The 20,597-nt window shown below is 35.1% G+C and overlaps 2 protein-coding genes across 7 annotated transcripts in view; both read right to left on the reverse strand.

Moving 5' to 3' along the window:
- The window catches only part of Rabgap1 (RAB GTPase activating protein 1), a 167,444-nt gene that overhangs the window by 130,836 nt on the left and 16,011 nt on the right, over positions 1-20,597 (reverse strand). For 3 of the 6 annotated variants that reach the window (XM_076845515.2, XM_076845514.2, XM_076845513.2), the window contains one exon: positions 13,444-13,643. In XM_076845515.2, the coding sequence (XP_076701630.1) occupies positions 13,444-13,593 (150 nt within the window). In that variant the 5' untranslated portion in view covers positions 13,594-13,643. Of the gene's footprint in view, positions 1-13,443; positions 13,644-17,636; positions 17,694-20,597 lie in introns of those variants that run through there. The other 3 variants (XM_076845516.2, XM_076845517.2, XM_076845519.2) reach the window with 3 other exon arrangements.
- The window catches only part of LOC143641423 (uncharacterized), a 166,217-nt gene that overhangs the window by 114,089 nt on the left and 31,531 nt on the right, over positions 1-20,597 (reverse strand). The gene's annotated exons all lie outside the window — the stretch shown is intronic.

Consider the following 20,597-nt stretch of genomic DNA (forward strand, 5'->3'; position numbering starts at 1 on the left):
AGGCTTCAACTACTCTAAAGCACCCTTTATTTACCTTTACCACAGCATTCATCTAATTACATTGATGTTGAAAATATATATGACCACAAAATCTCTATACCACCGTAATCAAGAGATAGTCTATTTCCCCAAACTCTGAATTGAGACTGGCCTTTTGACTTTGAACAACAGAATCAGGAAGAAGTGACACAGTATAATTTCTAAGCTTTAGCCTTAAGAGGCCTTACAGCTTCCACTCCTACCCCAAGACCACTGGGTTGTGAAGAAGTCCAAGATAAAAGACCACATAGAGAGCGAGACCCAGCTATACCAGTCAAGCGAAACCTCCAACTAACACATTAGAAAAATGCAGAGGCATGAACACAAATAACAATAGCAATAAAATCATCCACTCAACTCATAAAATCATGAGAAATAATAAATTGTTTTAAGCCACTGAGTGAAATAGTTTGTTACAAAGCAAAGACTAGTACATACAACTATAACACGATTTTTAAAAATTCTCATCCACCTGAAGACAGGCACCGTGTCCACTCAACCTTTTAATATCTTCTCCAGTTTCGATATCTTCCCTCTTGAAACACAGTATATTCTTGAAGTTGGAGATTTATACCTCTTATCACGTTAAGAAAATAAATTATCAAGTATTTCCTTTTCCCCATTCTCTCCTCATGGAACACTTAAGATATATGTCTGATTTTAAGTCTCCAGGTTTTTTATTGTTTGATCTCATATCACACACACATTTAGAGAAAATAAGTGACAAAAGCTATTAGGACCTTGAGAGAAAAATACAAACACAATAAATTGTTTTATATACAGTGGTCTTGACTCTAGGCCCAACAAATCTTTAATTCCTACCAACTGCCACAGAGCTAACTCTTTGTAGAAGAAATTCTATTTATCATATTTCAATGTTATCTTCTTGATAATTTCTTCAGATCCATTTTCCAGGTATCTGATTCTCCATTTAGCCACGTCTGCTTTGCTGGCTTCTAAATTTCATTTGTAGAAATTCTAATTTTAGTTTCTTTAATCCTTTAAAATTTTTTGATTATTTTGTTTTTTTCTAATATTTTCAGTTTTTCTTTAAGTTCTTATTTTAATCATACTTGCCTTAAAGGTTACACCTAATAATTCTAATGCTTGAGTTCTGATGGGATTCAACCCTGCAGGAGTTTGTTGACTTGCTCATAGTGAAATGTCCTTTGTATATTTTTATTATTTGGATTGTGTGCTCTTCTTTACTGGGATTATACTATCTATGGCTATACCATGTAGCCTGGATGGCAAAAACACTCCTCCAGAATAGCTTTGCAATTGCTTCTCTCAAATGTCTCAAGAACATTATCAACCCAAGAATATTCAGGTAGTAAAAATTCAAACCCCAAGCATACATGAAAGCAAGCTGTTATGGTTTGGATATGAAATGTCCCCCAAAAGATCATGTGTTGAAGAGTAAGTCTGCAGTGCAGAAATTCCAAAAGTAGGGCTTTGGGAAAACAACTGGATCACGGGGGCTCTAATTTCATCAATGTGTTAATTCATTTAATGGATTAATAATTTGAATGGACTCCTGGGAAGTGGTAGAAACTATAGGTAGGTGGGATTGCTGGAGTAAGGAGGTCTCTGGGGGGGAGGTATGACCTCGGTGACTATATTTTGTCTCTGGCCCTTTCTTCTCTCTGTTTCCCAGCTGCCATAAGCTGAGCAGTCTTAATCTACCACACCCTTCCACCAGGAAATTCTGCCTCATCTTAGGCCCAAAGCAATGGAACCAACCAACTGTGGAAAGATACCTCAAAATAAATCTTTCCTTCTCTTGTTAGATATTTTGGTCACAGCAACAAAAAGCTGAGTAACACATAAGCCTATTGTTACAAATTCTCAACAAGACCCCCCAATTCAAAGTAACCCAAGCTAAGACATAATAGGTTTCCTTATTTTCTTCCCATAATGATAGGTAGAAATCTTCTTCCATCCTTTCAGGAAAGATGTAGACTCTGAGGATGTTTTATGAGATTGCGGATCCAACACCTCTCTATTTTACACAAGACCTTTTTTTTTTTTTTTTTTTTTTTTTGCCTAATTCAATTATCAAAATCCAAGTACCTTGATAATAAAGAATAGAAATTCTCCAGTGTACTTCCAATATCAACTCAAATGTATAGCTTTAGTTTTCAGTTCCCTCATTTTCTTAGACATTTTCATTCCTTTCTTGTGAATACCACTATCCAACTAAAAGGGTGTTTGCTATATTTCTTTCAGCTTTCCTAATTATTTTATATTGGGACATTTTTACAGTTTCTAGATTAATACATATTTCCAAAAATGAGCATTCTTACCCCCAGTTGCTAAAACAACAATGGCAGATTACCAGTTGACAAATAAACTTTCAACAAAATACTCAATTGGGATTTTGTGGTTGAAGAGTGACTTTTTAGAACTTTAAAAGGGTTTTCTAGATCCAACATGTTCCTACTGTCACTGTTTATGTTCTGAGCATGTATCTTAATGCAACCAAAGAAATGAAGGAAAAAAACCTGAAATCCTTGGAACTTACTGTTTGATAAGATATTGTACAAGTTTTTATTATTGTTATTTTGTTACTCTAAGGTGCTCAGCAAACAGTTTCAAAAATACAAGTATCACTGAGCAAATAATCTTCAGTAATCCTATTTAATCCTATTATACCTTCTTTTGATGATTTTACAAATTTAACAATGATCTTATTACATCTTCCCTTACCAGTTCTATGTACAATAGCCTATACAGCATTCAGATGTACTGAAATTACGTGAAAATACATAAAGTGTTTTAAACTTGGAAAACATATTCCTCAGTTCCCTTCTCTACAAAATCAGAAGTTACCTTTTTCTGATAAACAAGATGAGAGCAAAAACAAAGTTCTCTGGAGGAGCCATAAGGATCCTTCATCTGTACCATAAATTTGAGTTCAAGAAATCAGAAAGAGGAAAAATAAATCAAACAGTAATTGAAATGTTTACAAGAAAATTTTCAAATCAAAGATTGATTTATTTGAACTTGCAATGCTATATTCTTTCAGTATAGTAACTGTTCCTAGGCTAACTCTTCCATTTATGCAGAGGAAGTTCTTTTCCCTACTCAAAGATTTGACTCTTCTTTTGTACTAGTAATGTGTCCTCTTTACTGAATAATTCCCATCGATACAGATATATCCTAAAATTGATCACAAGAACCAAACCCCCTCAGCCACCATTCAATTTTCCTGCCTGCCTCCTTTTATACAACAAATCTTTGAAAGAATTGTTTTTATATTTTGCCACATCTTTCTCACCCCGTTTACTACCCACAATCTAGTAATGCTCTCATCTTTCCAGAAAGACACTCTTCTTGAGGGTCAATGAGGCCTCCATCTTGTCATTTTTCAGTCACCATTTATATTAACCTCTTAGCAGAAATAGAAATTTTACTCTTGGGGTTAGTGTTATATAGAGCTCTTGCCTTCTATGTGTGAGGCACTGGGTTTGATCCTCAGCATCACATAAAAATAAAGAGATTGTGTTTATCTACAACCAAAAATTAAAAAAAATCCAGAAATACTATTCTTGCTTTCTTGGAATATTTTCTTCACTTATATTGCAAGGCATTCTTTTGTACTTTTCCATTAACCTACTACTTTATTTCTTCATAGTGTTCTCTGTTACCTTCTCTTCAGCTCAATCTCTAAATGCTGAAGTGCCCCAAGAATCACTTCCTAACTCCTCTCTTTATTATCTAGTTCCTTTATTGTTAACAGTGGTCCGCCTCATGCTTTGAATACAGCTCTGATACTCTACCAATGAGGTTATCTGAAAAATGAACATGTTTTTTCCTCTTTTCCATTTCCCAAATTAGCAAGTGAATTTTGATATTCCCTTCCCCAAAATTAGGGCACAGCTGGAATGTAGCCTTTGAGTCACCTTTTTAAAAACCCTGTGTTCCCCATGATGGGCAGAATCACAGTCTCTGGGACAGAAGTTTTCTGTGTTTCTCCTTTGCCAGCAAAGCAGTAAAACCTTTTTCTCAAAATGATGTCCTTGTTATTGAATTGGCCTATCTGCATGTGTGTGTAGCCACACCACAGTAAATTTTATGACGTTTACATCATCTCAAAAAGAAACACTATGAGAATATAGTTCAGTGGAAGGGTGCTTACCTGGCATGCAGGAGACCCTGCAATCAATCCCCAGCACTACAAATAATAAAAAATAAAAAGGACTGGCAGTATAGCCAAGTGGTAGAGCACTCCTGGGTTCAATACCCAGCATCACAAGGGAAAAATAAAATAAAAAAGCACTATCATAATAACTTAGATATCATCTCCCAGAAACCCAGACCCAAGCAATCACAAATCTACTTTCTGTCTCTGAAGATTTATCTATTCTAAATATTTCATATTAATAGAAATACATAATCTGTGGGGGTTTTTGTGACTGACATGTTGTTTAGCATGTTGCCTATGTTTTTTATGGCTGAATAATATTCAATTGCATACCACATTTTGTTTACCCATTCAACAAGTGACAGATGCTTAGATTCTTTACATACCCTCTTAAGTTATTAGATATATTATTTACAAATACTTTCTTCCATTCTGTAGGCTTTTTCTCCCCCGCCTTTTGTCTTTTTTTTGGGGAACAGCTGATAGAAAGCAGGGTGTTGCATGCTCAAGGCAAGTGCTCTACTACTAAGCTATATATATGTATGTGTATGTGTGTATGTGTGCGTGTGTGTGTGTGTGTGTGTGTGTGTATTTTTTTAAGTTTTATTTTGAGCCTAGGTCTTTCTTGCTAAGTTGCCCAGGCTGGGCTTCAATTCTTTTGCCTCAGACTCCCACATAGTTGGGAGAATACCTGGGATTACAGGAATGTGCCACCATGCCCAGTTATTTTCACTTTCTTGATAATATACAAACACAAAAGACTTTAATTCCCATGCAGTCAAATTTACTATTTTTCTTAGCTCTTTATGTTTCTGATATACTAAGAACCCACTGCCACATTCACTCAGAAACAGTGGCGTTCAAGCCTTCTATTTCTTTATTGATATGCCTAGTTTTCGTACCATTATTGAAAGCATGGTATTGTATGTTTTAATGACTACTGTTTTTTTTTAATTGTAATATTTATTTTTTAGTTTCCAGCGGACACAACATCTTTGTTTGTATGTAGTGCTGAGGATCAAACCCGAGCCGCACACATGGAAGGCTAGCGCGCTACCGCTTGAGCCATATCCCCAGCTTAATGACTACTGTTGAGATGTTTATTCTCTCTTCATTTCTGTCAGTATTTATATTGTGCATTGTGGCACTGAAATTATTAGCTATACAACTATTAAGTGTCTGTGATGGACAGACACTTGTAAGATTATACAATATCCCTTATCTCTAGTAATAGTTTTTGCTTTAAAGTATCATGTCTAAAAACAGAATAACCTCTCCAGGTATCTTGTGCTTGTTGTTTGCATTATATCTTTTCATATTCTTTTACTTTAACTCCATTTGTGTCTTTAAATCTAAAAGGTCTCTTGTAGGCAGCACATATTTTGATCATGTTTTTTTAATCTAGTCTGATAGTCTCTGCCTTCTGATTATATTGTCTAAAAATTTACCCTTAATATTTTAGATAGAGTTGGACTTAGGTCTACCATTTTACTATTTGTTTCATACATGCTTCATGTTTTTTGTCCTTTTACTGCTTTCCTTTGCATTCAGTAAATATTTTCTAAGATAGCATTTCCATTTTTTTCCGTATGAAGTTTGGTAATTATATCCTTAGAAGCTCTGCTCAGTAATTTACTTACCATGTACATATTACAAGCCTCTTGATTTGTAATAATTTAATTTCACTGAAATACAGAAACATTATTAACTACTTCCTTTTCTCCCTTTTTGTAGTACTGTTAGATACATCAGATCTATAAAATGTTACATATCCACCAACATACTATAATTACCATTAATTCTATAAACACTTTTTTAAAAGTTGAAAGGAGACCAAATACATAATTATGGCTTTTGTTATTTATCATTTCTGTTTCTCTTCATTTGTTCTTGTGTATCTGAGTTAGCATACAGTCATTTCCCCAGTCCTAATGGAGTTCACCTAACTCTTTTTTCCTGTTATTAGCAAATATATTGCAACAATGTATCTAAGCATGTTATGCACAGAAATACATACACATATATAATGCAAAGGGGAAGAAAGAAATGTATGTATACTGTCTTTTATTATAATATAAGACAGTATATGTACACCTAAATACATATTTTTTGTGGATTAAAAGTACCATTTGGGGGGCTGGGATTTGGGCTCAGTGGTAGAGTGCTTCCCTAGCATGTGCGAGGCACTGGGTTCAATTCTCAGCACCACATACACATAAATAAAAAATAAAGGTCCATCAACAACTAAAAAATTTTTTTAAAAATTACCAATTCAAGTCACTTGCCTAAAGAACTTCCTTTAGTATCTTGTAGGACAGGTTTACTAGCAATAAATTTTCTAAATTTTTCTTTATATCAGTGTCTTATTTAACCTTCAGTTTTGAACAGAGACATACGTAACTTTATTGCACTTCAGAGACATTGTGTTTTTTGTTTTTTCAAACTGAAGACTCATGGTTTCACTGACTACAGCAAGTTTATGCATACCATTTTTTTAACAGCATGTGCTAATGTTGTGTCTCTGTCACATATGTAATTCTCACGATACTTCAAATTTGTTATTACAATTATATCTCTTATGGTGATCTGTATCTTACTACTTTAATTGTTTTGGGGTACCATGAACCACACCCACATAAGACAGCAAACCTGAGAAATGCTGCATGAATTCTGAATGTTCCATCTACCAGCTGTTCCCCATTGCCTCCCTCTCCTTGGGCCTTTCTTTTCCCTGAGACAAAACAATACTGAAATTAGGCCAATTAATAACACTACAGTGGCTTCTAAGAGTTTAACTGAACAAAAGCCAGGCAAGTTTCTCACTTTAAATCAAAAGCTAGAACTGATTAAGCTTAGTGAGGAAGGTATTTCAAAAGCAGAGAGACTAAAAGCTAGGCTTCTTTGACAAACAGCCAAAGGAAAGAAAGGAAACAAAGGAAATTAAAAATGCCACTTCAATAAACATACCAATAAAAAAAAATAACAGTTTTATTGCTGACAAAAAAGTTTTATTGATCTAGATAGATGATCAAACCAGTCACAATACTCTCTTAAACTAAAATATAATCCAAAGGAAACTCCAATTCTCTGAAGGTTAAGAGGAGTTAGGGGCTTGGGTTGTGGCTCAGTGGTAGAGTGCTTGTCTAGCACATGTGAGAATCTGGGTTCAATTCTCAGCACTGCATATAAATAAATAAAAGTCCACTGACTCTAAAAAAAAAAAAAAATTAGAAGAAAAAATTTTATAAAAAGAGAGGGGTTAGGAAACTACAGAACTGAATGTGAAACTACCAGAGGTTTGATCATGAAGTTTAAGAAACTATCTTTATAACATATAAGCACTGGGTGAAGCAGCAAGTGCTAATGTAGAAGCTGCAGAAATTATCCAGAAGATATGCCTAAGATAATTGATAAAGGTAGCTATGCTACACAAAAGGTTTTTAGTGAAGACAAAGTAGCCTTACATTGGAAAAGAAGCTGCCATCTAGAATTTTCCTGGGTAAAGAGGAATTAATTAATCTCTAGCAAGAAAGTTTCAAAGGACAGGCTAGCTCTCCAGTTAGGGAATAATGCATCTGGTGACTTTAAGTTGAAGCCAATGCTCATTTACCATTCTGAAAATCCTAGGGTCCTATGAATATCATTTAATTTACTCTCCCTATACCCCACAAATGTAGCAAAGCCTGGGTGACCATACAACTGTTTAGAATCTGGTTATGGAATATGTTAGGCTCACTGTTGAGACTGACTGTTCAGAAAAAAGCTCACTTTCAAAATGTTATTCCTCACTGACAAGACACCTTGTCACCCAAAAAGCTCTGATGGAGATATAAAATGAGATTATAATGTTGTTTTTCACAGCTGTTAACACAATATCCATTTTGCAACCCATGGAACAAGGAGTAATTTCTACTTTCAAATGTTATTGTTCAATAATACATTTTATAAGACTATAGCTGCCATAGAAAAAGATTTATCTGACTTATCTGGGCAAAGTAAACTGAAAGTCTTTTGGAAAAGATTCACCATTCTAGATGGCATTAAGAACATTTGTGAATCTCAGGAGGAGATCAAAATATCAACAATAACTGGAGTTTGGAAGCAGGGGATTCCAATTCTCATGGACGACTTTGAGGAGTTCAAGACCTCTGTGGAGGAAGTAACTGAAGATGGGGTAGAAATAGCAAGAAAAATAGAAGTGGATCCTGAAGAAGTCACTGTATTACCTCAATATCATGATAAAACTTTAACTAATAGGAGTTGCTTCTTATGGATAAGCAAAGAAAGTAGTTTCCTGATATAGAACCTAATCCTGATAAAGATGCTATGAATATTTCTCAAAGGATAAGAAGTAATATAAAATATTACAAAAATTCAATTGACAAAACAGAAGCAAGATTTTAGAAATTTGGTTCCAATTCTGAAATAAGTTCTAGTGTGGGTAAAATGCTCTGTAACTGTATGACATGCTACAGAGGAATAGTCTGTGGAGACTATTTCTGGCAAGCCTCATTATATAAGATAAACTGCCACAACCACCCTAAATCTTGAACTATCACCATTCTGTTCAGTCAAGCTGCCATCAACACTGAAGATATGGTATTTACCAGCAAAAAGAATACAATTCATTGAAGGTTCATGACTATAAGCATTTTTTAGCAAGGAAATATTTTAAAATTAAGGTATACACATTGTTTTCTTCTTTAGACAAATGCTATTGCACACTTAATAGACTATAGTGCAGTGTAAACATAACTTTATATGCGCTGGGAAACTAAAATATTTCTGTGACTAACATTATCGTGGAATTCTTTTCTATAATGGTCTAGAACTGAACCCATAATATCTCCAAGGCATGACTAAAAAATAGGTCGACTGAGAGTTTCTTTTTTCTTTTTTTTTTTTAAAGAGAGAGAGAGGCAGAGAGAGGTAGAGAGAGAGAGAATTTTTAATATTTATTTTTTTTAAGTTTTTTCGGCGGGCACAACATTTTTGTTTGTATGTGGTGCTGAGGATTGAACCCGGGCCGCACGCATTCCAGGCGAGCGTGCTACCGCTTGAGCCACATCCCCAGCCCGACTGAGAGTTTCTTTGAGCACACTGAATGTTATCCCACTGATGTCTTCCCTCCATTGTTTCTGCTGAAAACTTAGCTATAAATCTTACTGGGATTCTCTTCTAAATGATGAGACATTTATCTCTAGCTGCTCTCAAGACTTTTTCCTTGTCTTTGGCAATTAGCTATTATTAAGAAGTAACTATTTGTGGATCTCTATGCATCTATCCTACTTTGAGTTCAAAGAGTTTCCTACATATAATTACTTCTTTTCAAAAACTTTGGGATATTTTCAGATATTACTTAATTTAATATTTTTTCCTGCTCACTTCTCTCCCCTCTTTCGTCTGTTATAAATATGCTGATGAAATTACTACTGTAACACATTTCTCTGAGGCTCTGTTGTTTCAATCCATTTTTTTTCTTTTTTTCTTTTTTTTTTTTTGGAGTAATTGCTATTGATCTTTTAAGCTAATTCTTTTATTTGCTGGGTTAAACCTACTCTTAAGCCCCTCTAGTGAATTTTTCATTTCATTTCATTTCATTTATGGTGCTTTTCAAAATTCTGTATTTCCATTTGCTTATTTTTAAATAATTCTATCTCGTTACTGATGTCATTATATCCTCCTCTTTGGGGGAGAGGGGGTAATCAGGGATTGAACTCAGGGGTATTCAACCACTGAGCCACATCCCCAGCCCAATTTTGTATTTTATTAGAGACAGAGTCTCACTGAGTTGCTTAGTGCCTTGCTGTTGCTGAGGCTGGCTTTGAACTTGTGATCCTCCCGTCTCAGCCTTCAAAGCTGCTGGAATTACAGGCACACGCCACCGCTCTCAGCTACATCTTCCTTTTATTTTAAAGCATGATTATATGCAATTTGTTGGAACGTATTCATAAAGACTACTTTGAAAGCATTCTATGTTAAATCCAACTGGTCACTCTCATATCAGCAATTTCTGCCACCTGTTTTTTTGTTGTTGTTGTTGTTGTTTTTTAAGTGTATGGGTTATATTTTCCTGTTTCTTTCCATGTCTAATTTTTTGTTGTTGTTTTTGTTGAAAAGCAGACATTTTAGATAGCATATTATATTAACTCTGAATTCACTGCCCCACTTTAGGACTGGTTTTTATGTATCCTGGTTTTGGATAGTTTTATACTCCTGCCTCCAGAATGTTATACTTTTAATGCTGCTCCTCAGAGAGTTCAGATTTGGGACTGCCACAGTTACCCTGTGATGAGACTGATTTTTGACAGGGCTCTGTTTCTCATCATGCCTAGCTATTAAAGCTCCTTTAATTGCTAGCTGACTGCTTTACTGATTTCAATTGTACACTAAACCAATTAGACCCACAGACTAAACCAATTAAACTTGAATTCCTTCTAAGAGAGAGTTTCAGAAATCAATGTTTGAGATTTTGACCCATGGTGGTCTCCTCCCAGCTCTGTCTTTCGCTGGTATTCTCAGGCAAACTAATGGTTCTATATCTAAGCCTTTGTCTAATTGATCTACCAATTTTCTCCCAATTACCTTTCACCGCAACCTCCACAGTTTGAGACTAACCTTAGGCTTGAACTTCTTTACACTCTTCCTTCAGAAAGAGATTAGGAGCTAATTTATGGCCCTGTTTTCTCAACAGGCAAAAATCTCTGAGCCAAAGCTCTGGAGCTAGGAGTGGGGAAAATGGCACACTTCTCACTGCGTGACATTCCAGCTTCACTTGTCCAAAATAGAGCCTCTGTCCCAGGAGCAGGGACTGAGTAGAAAAGGGGTGGGGGCCTATCTCTTGGTTACACTTGGCTAACAACAGCAGCTGGAGGCAGGAAGAAACATGTTTAGTATGCTCTCCCCAGAAGACAGACAGTGGCCTAGAACTAGGGAACAAACTGTAACATTCTGGAGCAGAGTTAGCTCAATTGGGAGAGGTAAGAAAGAAGTGGGTTCTGGATGAAATAACACAGACTCTTGTTGCTCTTATCAAATTTTAATAAATTTTTTGGATAAATTGTCTTCAATAGCTTGACTTCTTTTAGAACATTTCCAGAGACTAAACTTTTGGCTTTTTCCCAGTAATATTCACCAGTTTTGCTTTCCTGACATGCTATAAGCACTGAAGTCCCTCTCAGCCAATGAGCTTTTAAAAATGTAAATTAGAGCCCCATATTATAGTATGGATGTAAGGCATCCCCCCAAAACAATGCAAGATGGTTCAGAGAAAAAATGATTGGGTTGTGAGAGTCTTAACCCAATCAGTGAATTAATCCCCTGGAGGAATAAGTAAGTAGTAACTGAAGTGGTAGGGTGTGGCTGGAGGAAATGATTCATTGGTGGTATGTCTATGGGGTATATATTTTGTATCACGAGAATGGAGTTTTTCCTCTCTCTCTGCTTTTTGATCAACAAGCAAGCTACTTCTCTAGGCCACACTCTTCTGCCATGATGTTCTGCCTCACTGTGAGCCCTAAGGAATGGAACCAGCCTTCTATAAACCTCTGAAACTGTGAGACCTAAATAAACCTTTCCTCCTTTACAGTTTTCTGATTGGGTTCTTTTAGTTACAGCGTGAAAAGGCTGACTAAAATCTACCTTGTGTGGTAGTACAAGATACCTGTAGACTTAGGAGCCTAAGGCAGGAAGATCACAAGTTCAAGGCCAGCTGGCCTCAGCAACTCAGTCTCAACTATTTTGAGACAAAATTTAAAATTTCAAAATTAAAAAAGGGCTGAGGATGTAGCTCAGTGGTAGAGCACTCCTGAGTTCAATTCCAGTACTCCACCTGGCAAAAAAAAGTAAACTAGATCATGCGCCCAAACTTTGTAAAAATTCCCTTCACATTTATAACTAAGTCCAAATTTCCTACCAAGTTCCACAAGGTTCTATATGATCCAGTCCCTGCCCATCACTGGGATCTCATCCCTTAATGTTTTTTTTTTTTTTTTTTACTTCATTCATTGTGCTCTGACCTCTCTCTCCAAGAGTCTTTGTATCTGCTGCTTCCTCTGAAAAGCTCTTTCCCCAGTTCTTCCATGGCTTTCTACCTTCTTTGACTCTGGTCTCACCTCAAGATCATCTCTAAAATAGTACCTATCATTCGGTATTTTTACTGTCTTCTTTTTTAAGTTGTTGAGAACCTTTGTATTTATTTATTGTTTATTTATTTATATGTAGTGCCAAGAATCAAACCCAGTGCCTCATATATGCTAGGCAAGTGCTGTATCCCTGAGCCGACACCATCCCTTTACTGTCTTCTTTAAAAAAAAAAAAAAATATTCCACTGTATGTTTATAAGTGATAGAAGTGTTTCCAAAATTCTGAAAACAAAGGTCAAAAGACAACCACCAAATCATTCATTCCTCATCCACTGTAACCTCCTTTTTCGTAGGACCTAAATTTACTTGATATATTTATTTTTTATTTGCTTAAAGTCTATTTCCGCCATCAGAAATACAAGCTCTAAGAAGAAAGGGGGAGTTGCCTGTGTTGTTTACCACTAAATCCCCAGTACCTAGAACAGAACCTGGCACACAGTCATTATTCAATAAACACTTATTGAATGTACAAGAGAATTGGACTATTTTAAAAACTACTTATAAAATACATGACAACCATTAACAGATAACCTGTTTTCATTATTATCCATAAAGAGTAGACTAGTAATATAGTGTAGAAAAAGAAGTAATAGTTATTTATTTGGTGGAGAAAAGACAAAAGTGGTCAAAGACCAGGTATTTAAAGTTATTTCATGGGCTGGGGATGTGGCTCGGCAGTAGAGCACTTGTCTAGCAAATGTGAGGTCCTATATTCAGTCCCCAGCACCACAGATAATAAAGTTGTTTCAATATCTTAAACTTCATTGCGGACCTATCAGTACCCTTACAGTACACATAACAGGCTCCCCCAAAAAACAAGCACCTCTAATTCTATGATAAAGTGAAAACAATACTAAAATTACAAATGTTTACATGATAACCATTAGAAGTTTGACAGGAATGTTAGATAATTTAGAAAAAGCTAATCAAAGAGAAATCTTAACCAAATATAAATTTCTCACTAAGTGTACATAGACTGCTTTAACACTATAAGAAGGAAGTACATTCATTTCATTTTCTCACTTTGCCGCCATGTCCCTTTTCTGTTAAGTCCAAGTTTTGCAAAGGGCTTAGCAAAGTTAAGCGAAATAAACTTAAGTTTTTAAGTTTTACCTTGAGTCCTGTTTTCTCATCATCACTTCCATTATTTGTAGATGGTGTCTCATCTCCTTGCCTGGAAACCAAGACAAAATCTTCACTATTAAGAGTAGACACTGAGTCTGAAGAGACACTGATTTTTCCAACAGAAGCCTTGTCATCCATAACTCAAGAATGAGGCTCAACTCATGAATGATTAAATATTTTTAAAACACCTGAAAAACAAAAACCATAAAGATATTCATATAGAATGTCTGCCAGATAGTCAATTATGCTTTAATTCTTACAGAACACATGTGAAAAAATTTTTAAACAACACTACTTACTATTATTGGCTTTCTATTCTGATAATAAGGGAATTTTATACTATTTAGGGTCAAAATATTTTAGACTTCAAATAAATAAAATGTTTTCCCTTCAGAATGACCCTACCTATCTACCATGATTTCTCTGGCATATGTTAGAAGTTTAAGTCTCCAAAATTAATGGAGTACTAAACTTCTGTTTTCTATTCCTTAACTTGTAAAGCTGTAAACATAAATGAAATGAATGCACTTGATTATTGTGGAAAGCGTATTAACTAAGGTTTTCCTTGCATTCTTAATACTTAAATTTAAAATACCATGATGGTTTTAAAAAACAAAATTTCACCTTAACACCCCAGAGACAGAAATTCAAGGCAGGACAAGCATTAATACTATAGCTGGGAAATATCTTACATAACAAGAAATCAGAATTCCATTGAAACTCAATCTTAACCACACCAACTTCTTAAAACTCAACTCAATATGAACATTATCCATACCCTAACAGATTCTGAGAAAGACAAAAAAAGAGGATTAAAATATGTAAGTTTGTAGATTGAGATTCTACTCATTTGGATAATGTCTATATTCCAATTTAAATTCCTGTCATTTCCACTCAAGACAATATATTTAAGGGACTCTTCCTTTGACTTTTATTTCTTTTTTCTAATTATTTACTTTTATATTTACAAACACAACAGAAAGAATACATCTTTGACTGGATCCCCACAGTGTTTTTTAAAAAACACTTTAGATCTATTTGAAGGGTAGCTTTTAAAATGATTTTACGGAAAAAACAAGAAAATCAGGATCATTAATTTATATCCTCATTTTGTTTTTTGATGCAGTGTTGCATAATTTGTTAAATGCTGTTTATGCAGTAGAAATGTCAACAAATTGTTTTTGGCATATAAACAAAAATTAAGCTTACCCTCAATGTATCTACCAAAAAAAGCATTCAAATGTTTAGGACAAATACATAACTGAGACTAAAACTGAACAAAGCATAATAAAAAAAAAATATGAACATTATCCAATACATGAGTTTCAGGCCAAAAATCCCAGGAGAAAATATAAAGATGTGTCACTTAAAAGAGTCCTTCAATTATTTATTGACCCCTAGAATAAAACTCAAACACAAAACTACCATTTTAAAACCTGGTTCCCCCTTTTCATTTGGTTGCCAACACATCAAGAGAACCTTACAACATAACCAATTAAGAAAAAGTAGGGGTTAGGGATATAGCTCATTTGGTAGAGTGTTTGCCTCGCAGGCACAAGGCCCTGGGTTCAATCCCCAGCACAACCAAAAAAAAAAAAAAAGAAGAAGAAAAAGAAAAGTAGCTATAGGTTCATTACATTTATAATGTTTTGGAAATCTGTTTTATCTTTCCAACTGAGAAGTTCTGATACATTTGGACTTTTTAACTGAATATGTATTTACTGAGTACATGCCATGTGACAAACACCATATCCCCCTCTAAGGCTCACATGGCAACAGAAATCACACAATTCCTGAGTATTACAGTTGGAAGAAAACTTAGGCATTATCAATACTGTTAAACAGATAAGAAAATGGCCCAAGTGAAGAAGTAAGGTCATTTAACTAGTTAATGCCACAGCTAAAACTAGAATTCTGGACTCTCGTGTTACACTAAAAATGGTCTTCTAAAAAATTAAAAGAAAAATTTTATTTTAATTTATCCATTCAATAAGTATTTCTTGAGCATCTCGTGCATAAATGGTGAGCTATACTAAACAAACTGCACAAAAGGAGTTTACACTTTATCAAAGTAAATTATAAAGGCTAATGGGTCCTGATTTACAGTAAGAAAATTATGGGAGCATACTGAGAGAGGAAATAATTCAGACCTCAGTTAAGGATATGTACTTTGATACCTCTAGATATTCACCCTCATAGGACTCTCTTCCTAGAGTGATTTACTTGCTTCTGCATTTGATCAACTCCAATTTGATCTAAACCTCCTTCTTTTAGCTGTCTTCTCATCCCACTTGTCCATTCTCACTCCAGAATCATATGAATTTTTTTCCCTTGTTTCTGTTCCTACAGCATCTAACACTTGATTTTTATAAACCTATTATGTTGCTTTATAATTTAATAATGAGTGTCTTGATTTACTCTTCATGTTTCTAAAAATGGAGCTTATTGGTTCTACCTTGCATGATATCGAAATGATTAAATGTTCAGTGTATCAAAGGGTGAGAGGAGCTATAGAAAAATGGAAGGAAAGGGGTATCAGTGCAAGCTTTGGGGGGGAAGAAGTTTCACAGATGAGAAAATTAAGGCTTAGAGAGATGGTATAATTTTTCAAGGTAATGTAAATGGTTAGAGGCAACAAAATATTGAACCCAGTTATCTACTACTCCAAAATCTGTGTCCTTTTTGTTATATAACAATGCTTTTTAATGACATAAATTTGAACCTCTCCCCAATCAGTATTGAGTCTTTTTCTATATTTAGAACTTGTACTTTAAGTTTTCATGTTTAATCAATCTTTTATTCTCTTTTAAAATGTGATTAACAGAATAGCAGAAAGCTCAAGGAAACTGTCTAAAGCTATGCTCTGAGACATTAATAACTTTCCATTATACTCTAAACTTAAAAAGAATTCATTTCAGTTTTTAGGATATGGAAATAAGATTTGGGGGCTGGGGATGTGGCTCAAGTGGTAGCGTGCTCGCCTGGCATGCGTGCGGCCCGGGTTCGATCCTTAGCAACACATACAAAGATGTTGTGTCCACCGAAAACTAAAAAATAAATATTAAAAAAATTCTCTCTCTCTCTCTCTTTAAAAAAAAGAAAGAAAGAAAGAAAGAAGATTTGGCAGGCTTAAAGTTTCACCTATTTTCTTTGAGGAGGTGATAGGAAAATACACTTCATAAGATAAATGTTTGTTTTGGCATCTGAAAGTAACTGAATCACTCAGCAAGAACGAGGTTTATCAAAACACTAACTAACTAGACTAGTGGGGGTGTGGGGATCACAAAATACGATTCCTTTTCTTTTGCTTCCATGAACAGAAGCAGGAGTCCATGATTGCCACAAGCTCTGGATAAGACTACCCTACCCGTTCCCTAGCCAAAAGCTGCCCCAGAACTTAGTTGACAATATTTTAGAGATTTACAACCTCTGTTGTAAGATGCTGAGGATTAATTTTGTTCTATTTATTTATTTTTTAGAAAATTTTTTAGTTGTTGATAGGCCCTTATCCTATTTATTTATATGTGGTACTGAGAATTGAACCCAGTGCCTCACACATACCAGGCAAGTGTGCTACTGCTGAGCCCCAGCCCCAGCCCTAAGTTTGTTTTATTTTTAATCCCTACTTATATCAGTTACCACAAGAAGCTGCCTACCTTTTTTTTTTTAATCTATACTTCCAATTTCCATGGACAATATAAACTTCTTACCACAAACACTGTACTGATATCCCCCTTGCTACCATCTCCATAGCATCTCTCACCATTTGACACACTGAACATTTTAATCATTAACATATCATATAAACTAGAACCTAAGCTCCATTTTCATGTTTCGTTAACCTCTGTATATTTAGCACTTGCAGCAATGTTTGATACATAGTAGGTGCTCAACATTTATTAAAGAAATTGAATGGCAAATAAAGATGGAAAAAGAAAGTTACCCAATGAAAAGGTTAAGAACAATTTTCATAAACTGACAATAAAAACAGCAGTCATAAGTGTGATGGTGAAGCAAACAATTAGGAGTTAGGAAAACACACAAGTTAGAATACTGGTTCTAGGGTCTGGGGATGTATCTCAGTAGAAAAGCACATGCTTATATGCTTATAACTGAGAGCCCCAGGACTACCCCCTCCAAAAAAAAAAAAAAAAAGAAAGATTACTAGTTCTACTACTCACCAATAGCATAAGCCTGGTCACCCTGAGCTTCAGTTTCCATAAGAGAAAAAGTTTTCCTCTCTATCTCATAAAGCTATTATAAAAATTATCGGGGACTCGGGGCTGGGGATGTGGCTCAAGCGGTAGCACACTCGCATGGCATGCATGCGGCCCGGGACCACATACAAAGAAAGATGTTGTGTCCGCTGAAAACTAAAAAATAAATATTAAAAAAAAATTATCGGGGACTATATGTATGAAACACTGAACAATATACAATACTGTAAGCATTAAAAAATTATAGCTTTTCAAAATCAACTTCCAATTAAAAAATATAAGATATTAATTAAGAAATCCAACTTAGTAAGGGCAGCAGAATACAATAGACACTACTATTGCTGTATGTGGCCATATACCCAATGTGATCTTGCAACCTGTACGCATGAAAAAATGAGAATTCATACCCCATTTGAATCAAATGTATGATATGTCAAGACCATTGAATGTCATGAGCAACTAATAAAAATAAAATAAATAAAATTTAAAAAAAAGAAATCAAACTTAGTAAACACATTACTGGGGCAAACATTTGGATTTCCTAATTTCATACTCTTAATTCGTTTTTATCTAAATATATGTAAAGGAATATGCAATATAAAGACATCTTATCTTTCTATAATACAAAAGAATAAGATGTACCCATCACCTCATTTTCTCATCCTAACAATTCTGTAAAGCTGACAAGTTATTATTATCTACTGTTTTAGGTAAGATGATATACATATGAATGTTTGGGGTCTGGCAGGCACTGATGGTTTGTTTCTTCATGTCAATACCAAGAGGGCCATGTTGTAAGCAAAAGTTCAAAGATGTTTCCTTCTCTACAACTCCTTTAATAAAGTCACTTGAGATGACAGGTAATTTTGTTCACTTATGCTGCCTCCTGAATCATACCTAAAGTTCAATTGTGCTATATTTCTTACATCTATCCTTTCACTGTTTTTATTCTTACTGTCACGTAAAAGGTCACTAGGGATTCTGACTGAAAATTAGTCTCATGATGTTAAAACTCCTAATAATTTTTTGCCCAAATTCACTATCTGTGCCATTAAGTGACAAGTTTATGTTCAATTATGCACTTTTGCAAAGAACTTGGAAAAAATTAATCTCATTCTTGCTGAACGAAGGTTCATATTCATTCTCCATCTTCTCTAGATGGAGTTAATTGGAGACTGAAATGGAACAAACTGCCCATAAGGTCTCTTTGGACAATCTTTAAAAAGCACCTGGCTACTGGATAATGAGTGTTGCCTTTTTTTAAAAAATTGAGCTTTTTTTGGACTATAAGATATTTTGTTTCTAGTTACTAATATTCTGAGTAGTAAAGTTAACTTGTGGCATGGATTTGCTAACATGCAATTAATAGAAGCAAAAACAACCTCACAGTAAGTGTTCTAGTTTTTAAAGAGTGTAGATGATACTCGTAACTGAATTTGACATGGTGAAAACAAAATGTGTTAGTGCCAAGCCTCTAGTTCAGAGGCTGTTTGACCTTTAGTTCCTTGGTTTTGCTGAGATGTTCTTCTTGAAGGAGTATTAACTGCTTTCACCTCTTCTACTTCAGTGGAATTCCCAACAATCACTAACCAGTCCCTATCAAAAATGTGGCAACCTCTTTTAAAAACTATTAGTAATGCAAAATTTCAAAACCCAAAGAATTTTTTTTTGTAATTTCATTCTATTTTAAAAAAATATTTATTTTTTAGTTATAGTTGGATACAATACCTTTACCTAATTTACTTACATGTGGTGCTGAGGATCAAACTCAGGACCTCATGCATGCTAGGCGAGCACTCTACTGCTGAGCCACAACCCCGGCCCCCAAAGAATTTTCAATTCTCACTTTATTTCTATCTGCATAAAGAAATGAAAATGGCCATTTCCTTATTCTGAAACTCTTACTAGCTCCTTTCTTCCATTCTACTTCTGACCAACTTTTCTTAGTTATTTAGGTACCTTTCCTTCTGCTGGTGTATGTATATTTCTGTGTCTGTCTATCTCACTGAAGACAGAACCCAGGGATGCTTTAAAACCAAGTTACATCCCAGGCCTTTTTATTTTTTATTTCAAGACAGGTTCTCAAGCAATTCTCCTTCCTCAGACTCCCAAGCTGTTGGGGTTATAAGTATGCAGCGCCATGCCCAGCTTTCTCTGCCTATTTTCTTTTTTTAATTCCACCTTTGTTCCTCTTTTACCTGAATATCTCATTAACTAACATGGTTATACTTTCTATTGTATGCTGATGATACTCTATCCTATCTTTTCTCTTGAACACCACATGAGTATTTTTGTTTCTTTTCTATTCACTTTCAAGTGTCTGATATATGCCAGGCCCTAGGAATAGTATCGTGGTGAGGAATAAAACGTACTACTTACCTTTGCTAGGTTTACAGTGGGAGAGAAAATGGACTATTGACAAGTAATTATAATACAGTACAATGCTTGGTACAGCAGAGATATGACAAGGGTTTTATGAGAATATACAGAAAGGCTCTATTATATGTGCCCTATTGTCATCTCAAAACCAATTTCATAGCTGGGCTCTGTGGCACACAACCTAATCCCAGAGGCTCCAAGGCTGAGGCAGAAACAGGTTCAAGGTCAGTCTGGGTGACTTAACAAAACTCTGTCTCAAAAAAAGGTAGGAGAGCTGGAAATGTAGCTCAATGGCACAGACCCTCTGGGTTTAATACCAGATGATAGACAAATTGAGGTTTAGATAGATTGGGTAACTTGCTTAAGTTCAGAGAGAAAATTATGGAACTTGGTCGAAACCCAGGTATCTAGAAGCCTACGTTCATTTCTAGACTGTATCTCTTTTTTCCTTGGTGCCCCTAATCTCCATGTTTTCCTTATTCCAATCCATTTTTTACGCTGTTCCCAGATATATCTTTCTATAACACAAACCTGGTAAGATTACTC

This window comes from Callospermophilus lateralis, chromosome 2, assembly GCF_048772815.1.
Source record: "Callospermophilus lateralis isolate mCalLat2 chromosome 2, mCalLat2.hap1, whole genome shotgun sequence".
In the NCBI taxonomy this organism is placed as follows: domain Eukaryota; kingdom Metazoa; phylum Chordata; class Mammalia; order Rodentia; family Sciuridae; genus Callospermophilus; species Callospermophilus lateralis.